This window comes from Humulus lupulus, chromosome 6 (genome assembly GCF_963169125.1).
Source record: "Humulus lupulus chromosome 6, drHumLupu1.1, whole genome shotgun sequence".
In the NCBI taxonomy this organism is placed as follows: Eukaryota; Viridiplantae; Streptophyta; class Magnoliopsida; order Rosales; family Cannabaceae; genus Humulus; species Humulus lupulus.
The window spans coordinates 211425119-211435060 of record NC_084798.1 but is presented as its reverse complement, the minus strand read 5'-3'; the positions used below and the strand labels follow the sequence as shown (position 1 = coordinate 211435060).

Sequence of the window (9942 nt, the reverse complement as noted above, 5' to 3'; positions counted from 1 at the left end):
TGAATTTATATTAATATAATTATTAAATATCTAGTTTTGTATTAAATATTATTATAATAATATTTTATAATATTTGAATTTATATTAATATAATTACTAAATATTTATTCTAGCAAAATTTTATAAAAATTAGGATTAAATATTATATGTTATATATTATTATAATAATAATATTTTATAACATTTGAATTTATAATATTTAATGATATTTTATAATATTTGAATTTATATTAATATAATTAATAAATATTTATTAATTATAAAATAAATAATTAGATATAAGGAAAGCATATGATACAATTGAATGAGACTTCATTGAAGAGATGCTGAATGCTTTCAAGTTTTCGAAAAAGTTTGTGGATCTAGTTATGATGTGTGTAAGAACTCCTCATTTTAGTCTTATGTTTAATGGGAGTTTGCATGGGTTTTTTGAAGCCAAGAGGGGCCTTCATCAAGGAGACCCGGTGTCTCCTCTTCTTTTTGTCTTGGGCATGGAATATTTATCAAGAGTGATGATGAAGGTTGGAGAGAAAGAAGATTTTAAGTTCCATGATCGATGTGAACAACTAAAATTGAATCATCTTTGCTTTACGGGTGATGTCTTGCTTTTCTGTCATGGTGACTTTAAATCGATTTACCGTATGCTTCAAGGTCTCAAGCTTTTTTCTCAAACTTCGGGTCTACAACCAAGTGAGGCCAAATCTGAACTTTATTGTTGCAACATGGCTGAAAGTGAAGTTCAAAGAGTGGTGGAGGCCTCAGGATTTGGAAGGAGCCAGCTGCCATTTCGTTACTTGGGCATTCCGATTTGTGCCAAAAAATTGCCTATTGCTGAATGTGACATTTTGATAGAGAAGATGGTGCAAAGAATCAAAGTGTGGAGTTCAAGGAACTTGTCTTATGCAGGTCGGGTAACATTGGTAAACTCTGTGCTCATTGCTATTCATACTTATTGGTCACAACTAATGATTCTTCCTTTGAAAGTTCTACAAAAAGTCAACTCTGTTTGTAGAAGTTTTCTTTGGAAAGGGGTGGATTCAAGCGGTCCGGGATTAGTAGCTTGGGAGGACTTGTGTAAGACCAAAAAAGAAGGTGGGTTGGGGTTCAGAAGAACCAAAGAATGGAATGAGGCAGCGATAGGCAAATATGTTTTGGGCTATTGAATCTAAAAAGGACACATTATGGGTGAAATGGGTGAATGCAATGTATATAGGAGAAGAAGATTGGAGGACCTATGAGGCTCCTCCTTCCAGCAGCTGGTATTGGAAGCAGATTGTAAGAGTGAAGAACAAATTGATGGGGCTGAATGTCTTCCCAAGCTCTGCAACAGGTTCATACTTGATCAAAGAGGGATATGCTAGCCTTTGTCCTGAATTTCCAGTGATTAATTGGCAAGGACAAGTGTGGAATAGACTGTCTATACCAAAGCATAGATTTATTTTATGGCTTGTGGTTTTAGATAGATTGAGACTCAAAACTAGATTGTTCACATATAATATTTGTCCAGATGAGGATTGTCCAATTTGTGGACTGAGCAAGGAGACAGGAGAGCATTTATTTTTTATCTGTCAGTTGAGTTTTCAGGTGTTGGCTGAAATTAAACAGTGGCTGCATTGGACTACTACTATGGTTAGCGTCCCTGGTTTGTTGCGATGGATTTCTAGAGCAAAACTCAACAGGTTCAGGCGCCAAGTTTTTTCAACGACACTTGCGGCAACAATATATCACATATGGTGGTGTAGAAATGAAGCTCCTTGGAGCATGAAAACTTATACAATTACTGTAGTTGTAAAAAGAATAAAATATGATGTAAAGAGTAGAATCACAAGTATTATGCCCAAAAAAGTGGCAAAACATGATTTAGCATGGTTTGAGCAATTGTAAATTAGCAAGCCTATGATAATTGGTGCTGCTGAGTTGTAAAGTTTGATAGTGAAATATACTTATCTGATTGACCAAAAAAAAAATTAATAAATATTTATTTTTAATTGGTTTTAAAAGTATATTTTGTTAAATATTTAACAAAAAAAACCTTAAAATTAAAAATTTATGTTATCTACCAAATTCTTATATAGAAGAGATATTATATAAATATATATATATATATGTTTATTCTTAAATTGCTTTAATTTCTAATCATTAAGAAGCCCTATCCCAAATAGTAGGTAATGCTACATGTACAATATTGTTGGTCGGCTGATAGCTAGCCCTAGCCTCATATAGTTGATTTATTAATACATCAATTAATTACAAGAAATTAAAGTATATAAAAAAATAAAAAATAAAAAACTCAAATCACTTATAATTAAAAATACTTGGAAGAAAGTTTGCTATATATAACTTGCATAATTAATACTTTAATCTACACAACCAAATTAAAGCTCTTGAGATTTAATAACAAATTACCAAAAAAAAAATAATCTTCTCATTCTTGTCACATTATTAAATTTAATCATAAAAACTAGTCTATGGACAAATAGCATCAAATTTGACATGACATATAGTGGATCTCACTTTAAATAATTATGGTTCGGTAAAAAAAGTATATCATATATATTATTATTATTGTTGTGTATAAATTTGATAGTTAATTTATATAGGGAATTTGTATATAGGGTTTTCACTTTTAAGCTTTATTGGTCAGGTTTTTTAGTGTTTTCGACCTGTAAACAGTTTTCGGTGTGATTTTTTTATGACCGTATATATTGTAGTTATTTAGAGCATTCTGCAAATTTTCAGAAAATTTCAAATAGTTTACAGTACCGAAAATTAAGTTCAAATATGATGTTTTCTACATGCATAAAAAAAATTAGTCACGTGTACAATAATATGTATAGACCTAGTTTTCGGTATTGTAAATTATTTAGAATTTTTTGAAAATCGCATTGATGCTTTAAATAGTTACAATATACACGGTTATAAAAAAAATCTCACAAAAAACTATTCACAAGTCGAAAATCCTAAGAGTCTCACCGATAAAATTTAAACTGAAACCCTGATTGACATTTATATATATATATATATATGTGTGTGTGTGAAAATAAGAAATTGAGATCTGAAACATATATATATATGTGTGTGTGTGTGAAAATAAGAAATTGAGATCTGAAACATATTGACGGCAACATATTAATTTTTATTTTTAACTTGTACTGTTTTAGTGGCCAAAAAGTCATTGCAATAATGGATTTAATTTTGCACCCCACAACTTTGACAAATGTTATCCTTAAATACTCTAATAATGACAACCTAACCAACACTCCCTCCAATACAATAATATGAACTCTTTCTTTCATTTTTATTTTCTTTGGATAAGAAATAATTAATTAAAACCCATTTGTTTGTTTTTATTACTGTCCTTAATTGTTCTACAAAAATGAACCATATATATATATATAACATTAAAGTTATCTCTAAATCTATATATCAACTACCATAGACATTATTATTTATTTCAAGAAGGTGGCTGATCTGCTAGGGTAGGTCCTAACACCCAACAAATTCTTCTCCATACCAATTTATGGGGCTATACTATATATCAAGTCTCAACCCCTATTTTATTTTATATAATATTAATTTTTTTTTAAAGAAAAAAATCAACACATATGAAAAAATAAAAACAAGAGAGAGATAGGGGTAGATTTTCCTAGTTATAATAATGTGCTTGATTTGCATGTCAACTTAAGTAACATATTATCTTGTATGTAAATATATAAATATATGTGTGCACTTTTAATGGTTACTATCTATGGATAGTTACTTTAATATTAATTATTGGATTAAAATCAATGGTCCATATTTATAGTTGTTAATTAATATTTCTAAAAATAAATTTTGATTTTTTTAAATTTTTGGAAGTGTTACCTGATGAAAAATGTGTATTTATTATGAAAATATAATATTGTAAACTTTTTATTTTTCAAATGCATGTCAATTTCTAAATACAGTTAGTGTCTCTCATTGGTTAGAAATGATATTAATTATGGCAAAAAAAATTAACTAAATTTGAAATTAATGTAGAAAAAAAATATTTACCTGTTGGTGACTTGCAATACCAAGTCACTATGTTGCCACATCATCATAATTGTTAGTACCCATCTATGGGTAGTAACTATTGAGAAGTCTTCCATAAATATATATTTATCAAAGATGAGTATATATATTTTTTAACTTTGTATTTTATCTCATTATTTATTTGGATCCTGTGTTTTAACAAATTATTTTTTAAATCATGTAAAATAATGGTTCAAATAGACCCCTAAACCTGATTTCGATAAATAAAAAAATTTAATACAACAACACAGTTGTTAGGCAGAAGAGTTGTGTTTTTGTTATGAGTTATTAGTTTGGTAAATTATTTGTGATTTTAGTTCAAAAAAACTTAGATCAAAATTGAATTTAGAAGTCTATTTGAACCATTTTACAAAACACAAATGCAAAAAGTTGTTGACGCCGTTTTTCGTCAACAGATAAAAGAAGAGAGCACGTAAACAATTTAAGACAATGGCCAAAAATAAACAAACGAATCAAACACGGTTTTTTACGTGGTTCAGCAGTTAAATCTGCCTAGTCCACGAGTCTCTGTTATTAATCTCAAGATTATCTCTGAACAATTCTTTAGCATGAATTCTCCAGAGTTTTCTCTCAAGGATCAGAATTTCGGTCCTTTACAACGGTGCATGACTTCTCTATTTATAGAGAAGGATGCAGAATACTATCCCACATATTTTGGGTAGTTACTCTTTTGTGAATAAAAATAAATGGCTTTAAATGCCAATAATCAGATATAAAAGGAAACGTTCCCCAAAGATCAGGAAATGCATAACTGACTAAATAATATCCCACGATTCTTGGGGATTTACATCAATAAATGAGGATTATATCTCATATCTACAATACTTGTAGATATTTAAGGTGGTCATAGCGTATCCCAAGGCTTCAGCATCTCAGGTTTCACGTCATTGTGCGAGCCACTGACATCTCCCGAGCTAACATTGCTTTCGAGATAGTACATCGAGCTCGATATCCCTGCTCCGAAGTTGTTCCTGAAGATGAGGGGCTCTCAGAGCTATCTTTCGAGATCGAGATCATTTCGAGGTCAGTACATTCGAGGTCATGTATCGTACTTTGCAGGCTTCGATTTACAATCGTAGAGCATACCCTAACCCTCACGAGACCATTTAATGCGAACTCAGCTTTCGAGATCATATTTACTATGGCTCGAAATCTGGGTTTAACAAAAGTAATAGAACAAAACACAAAGTCCAAAATAATATAAACTCATCAAAGATCTATAGATTATGATTTTTAATTTATCTATTAGTTTAATTGAGATATTAATAAGGGTTTATACTTTTTTTAACCATGTGTTTTGTCTCATTACCTGTTTGAACCCTGTATTTTAACAAATTATTTTTTGGACCCTATGTTTTGTAAAATAGTTAAAATATAGAACCCTAAACTCAATTTTGATAAAGAAAAAATTAAATATAACAATACAGTTTTTAAGCAGAATGATTTTATTTTTGTTCTGAATTGTTAGTTTGGTAAATTATTTGTAATTTTAGTTGAGAAAACATTGACCAAAATCGGGTTTAGGCTATTTTAACCATTTTACAAAATATAGGGTTCAAAAAGTAATTTGTCAAAACACAGGGTCCAAACAAATAATGAGAAAAAATACAGGATCAAAAAAAGTATAAACCCTATTAATAATTATCCAGGTAGAGTACTTAATTTCTACCTAAACATTTGGTTGACCCTGGCCTCAAGATGGCCTAACTATTTTCTTCTAATTATTTGGCTCTAATTTTAATTATGCTGGCCTAGCTAACATCAAACTTAGTACTCTTGAGTCAAGCCGCCCTAAACATTTGAAGCTAATAATTAACTACCTCTCAAAAAATAAAAAATAAAATCTCAAAAATCATTATAGAAAGACTCACTATTATTTTTCTTATGTCATACTTGTCATTATATAATATGATTATAATTTTTTTCTAATTTACAACATGTTAAATACAATTTCTTATCATACTTACATGCAAGAGTTGCAAACCAATAAAAGTGTTTCTTTTATTAAAACAAAACTAGTTGGATTTATTTATATGTAAATATTAATATTAATATTTATATATTTAAATTGTGATATGTTTTCTTTGTTATTATAACTAGATATATATTTATATTTGAATATATAAGAATTGAATTTTATTGAAGCATGTCATATAAGATAATTATCAAATTAATCACTTTTAATATTTAATTTCTCAATACTTGATCATCAAAAGCAGGTAATTAACAAATTTATTAGTACTATTTTTTCCCCATCATACATGTCTAAATTAATCTACTCTAATAATATAGTATATAATAGTTCGACTAATAATTTTTTTTGTGATAAATGTATTAATAAATATGCTATCTTATATAGGTGCTCTAACTATGAATTAATTAAGCATTAATTTCCATTAATAAATCTAATCCCAAAAGCTTTGGCACTAAAAATATATAGGTCTGTGCCTAACTTAATAAATCACATTTGACAAGAAAAGAGAGATGAAAAAAAGAGATATTTACCAATAATCGATTAATTAAGTACAACTATATAAATTAATGTATTTGTGTTCCACTTCTTCTTTGGCTGCTAATTATTTAGAAGGAGACATTAACATGTGATTGAATAATAGGCACATGTTTTATCATTGTTTTAACTTTTTAATGTTCAAATAATATTAATAATATATATTATTCTCTATATAATTTACCACCTCAAATTATATATATATTGGGAAATTAACATTTTGGCCCCTCAATTGAAAGATTCCCAAGTTTAACTCTGCTAATTTGTAAAAAAAAAAAAAACTAAAAATAACCTTTGTTTCTTAAGTATTAAAAAAAAAAGGCCCCTTATGCCTATTTTGTTTTTGGTCAAAACCTTCTTGATAAAAACAAAAATGTCCTCGTTTAAAATATACTAATATATATTTTTATTTATAAATATAATTGATTATCAATATATTTAAAAAAAAATCTAAATGAAAACAATTAAAAATATACATTTGACATGCATTAATATATTTATAATATTTTGTAAAATATCAATAAAATTAATTAAATAAAATCCAAAAACTAAAGAAAAATATAGTTTTCTTTTTTTACTTTGGGTTTTTATTATATTTAAAATTTAATACTTAATCAATTTATATGAAAAATATTAATGAATTTTAAGTGTGCTTTTTTGTTCTACTTCTTTAAAACCTTAAAAAATGCTAATTGTGTATGAACGAAACTTCAACGAACTCTTTCTTTTTGTTTGTTTTCTATTCTCATATACTTCGAAAGTGTATATTATTGTCACACATCCAAATCTATATATGGATATTTTATGGTACATGCACGGTAGTCTTAATTAGATCTTTGTTGATTTTTTTGGTTTTATTTATCATTTCTGTTCGACCTACACGAATTTCTATAAAATCAAATATAAGATCTTTGATAATGTTGATGTGAAGTCTTGATATAATATGTAGATTCATATACAGTAAAACTTCTATATAAATATAATTTCTATTTTATTATAAAAAAATTAATTTCAATTTAAGTCAGTTATAAATAAAAATAACATCTAAAATGTTATATATTTTTTAAGTCCAAAGTATATTTTTATATAATAATAATTATATATATAGTCAAATAAATATATATATATATATATTATGTCATTTATTTGTATATAAATGAGAAAATCAAGAATTTATTTTACATTTAAATTATTTAAGTTAGTTTTAAATATGAAATAGTTATTATGAAGTTTTATTGTTATTGTTGTTAAAGTTTATACTTTTTTGTTTTTGAAATTTTTTTGTACCAATAACTCTATTCAATTATTATAACCTCTTAATTATAATAAAATTAGTTTGGTCCCAACAAAACTATTCTTAAATAATTTATTGTTGTCATATTTTTATTTACCCTAAATAATTTATTGATAGATCCAATCCATAGAATGAAATTACTCTATTCCATTCTAGTTTTCTTATCATCTAAAATATGTTGAAAAGACACTCTACAAAACGATAGATCCATCGGTTTATATTTATCTACCTAATGCACTCCAAAATTCAAACGAAATGTCATTAGAATATGAATAAATGAAATCGATAATTACTAATATGTATTCTCTAAGATTTTTAAGTAAGTGCTCAGATATTCAAATCTCAAGAATATCACTTTAAGATAATAAAGTACTCAAAATCAAATCTATTTGCATGTATGACACTCTATCACAGATTTAGATATGTTGCAAAATCTAATTGTGATGATTTACTGAATATTGAGATAATATGCAAGAATTGAAAAATGGATGAATAATGGCTCAGCTTGTAATGACTGAGAAATTGACATTTTATAGACAAAGAATGAGAGTTTGTTACAAAACAGTTGGAGTCTTGAAAGGACTGCCACTGAGTTCGACTACAACTAATAACAGAATTAGTTAGCTATTAACAACTAAGCTAACCACTAAGAGACTACTAACACAGCTCAGCTGAACTGTTAAGTGACAGCCAACGAGTAAGTCCTAATACCCCCCCTCAAGGTGCACGGAGGTCGTCGAAGTTGCAGCTTGGAACATAAACGAGTGAACAACTGTATTGGCAATGGCTTAGTAAGAAGGTCAGCCGCTTGGTTCGAAGATTCAACATAGCGAACATCAAGTTGATTAGATAGAACCCGATCGCGTACGAAATGTATGTCGATCTCAATATGTTTCGTACGGGCATGGAAGACCGGATTCGAAGCAAGGGAGCTGGCTCCTAAGTTGTCACACCAAACAACTGGAGACTGAGGCAAAGGCAGCTGGAGTTCAGTTAACAATGATTGAATCCACATAATTTCTGAGGTTGCGAGAGCAAGAGATCTATATTCGGACTCCGTACTCGACCGAGCCACGACTTGTTGCTTCTTAGAGGACCAACTCACAAGATTACCACCATAGAACACCAAATAACCAGACGTTGATCTCCTATCATCAATATTACCAGCCCAGCCGGCATCAGCAAATGTCTCAAGATGCAAGGGAAATCCAGGTTTGAAGTGAAGTCCAAGTGAAGGTGTTCCAACTAAATACCGTAACACCCTTTTGCAAGCGGACCAATGTTGAGTTGTAGGAGCCTTTAGATATTGACTGAGCTTGTTTACGGCGAAGGAGATGTCTGGGCGTGTCATGGTCAGATATTGCAATGCACCAACTACTTGACGATATGGTGTAGGGTCATCAAGAGACACACCAGAGTCGAGAGACAACTTCACACTAGGACACATCGGTGTATCCTGAGGTTTTGAATCAACCATATGTGTTTTCTGAAGTAAATCCATAACATATTTATGTTGATGCAGATAAAGACCCGTTGAGTCACGAAAAACTTCAAACCCCAGAAAGTAACTAACAGAGCCCAATGTCTTCAATGCAAACTCGAAATGTAAATCCTTGATTAGTTGATGAACAAGAGCAGGATCGTCTCTCGTGAGGAGTATATCATCGACATAAACTAAGACCATGAGAAGCTTGCCATGCTTTCGTGTAAAGAAAAGACTCGTATCTGCTTTTGAGTTAGAGAAACCATACCGAAGTAATGACGTACGTAGGCGATCAAACCACGCTCTGGGTGCCTGACGAAGACCATAGATCGCCTTGTTGAGCTTGCATACGTGATTAGGAAAATTTTTGTCTTCAAACCCTTGAGGCTGGTTCATATACACCGTTTCTTGCAACTGACCATGCAAAAATGCATTATTGATATCAATTTGCTGCACATCCCACCCAAAATGAACAGCAAGTGTAAAGACAAGACGAATGGTACATGGATTTATGACTGGGCTATATGTTTCTGTGTAGTCCAACCCTGGAGTCTGCTGAAAGCCCCGAGCTACTAAACGGGC

The 9942-nt window shown here is 29.7% G+C and overlaps 1 protein-coding gene across 1 annotated transcript; it reads left to right on the top strand.

Annotated features, from left to right (window-relative positions):
* Nucleotides 1–323: 323 nt before the first annotated feature.
* LOC133785947 (uncharacterized) lies at nucleotides 324–1534 on the top strand. The gene is made up of 3 exons (XM_062225161.1): nucleotides 324–1092; nucleotides 1214–1401; nucleotides 1508–1534. The coding sequence occupies exons 1-3, from the start codon at nucleotides 324–326 to the stop codon at nucleotides 1532–1534; spliced, it is 984 nt and encodes a 327-aa protein (XP_062081145.1).
* The last annotated feature ends 8408 nt before the right edge of the window (nucleotides 1535–9942 follow it).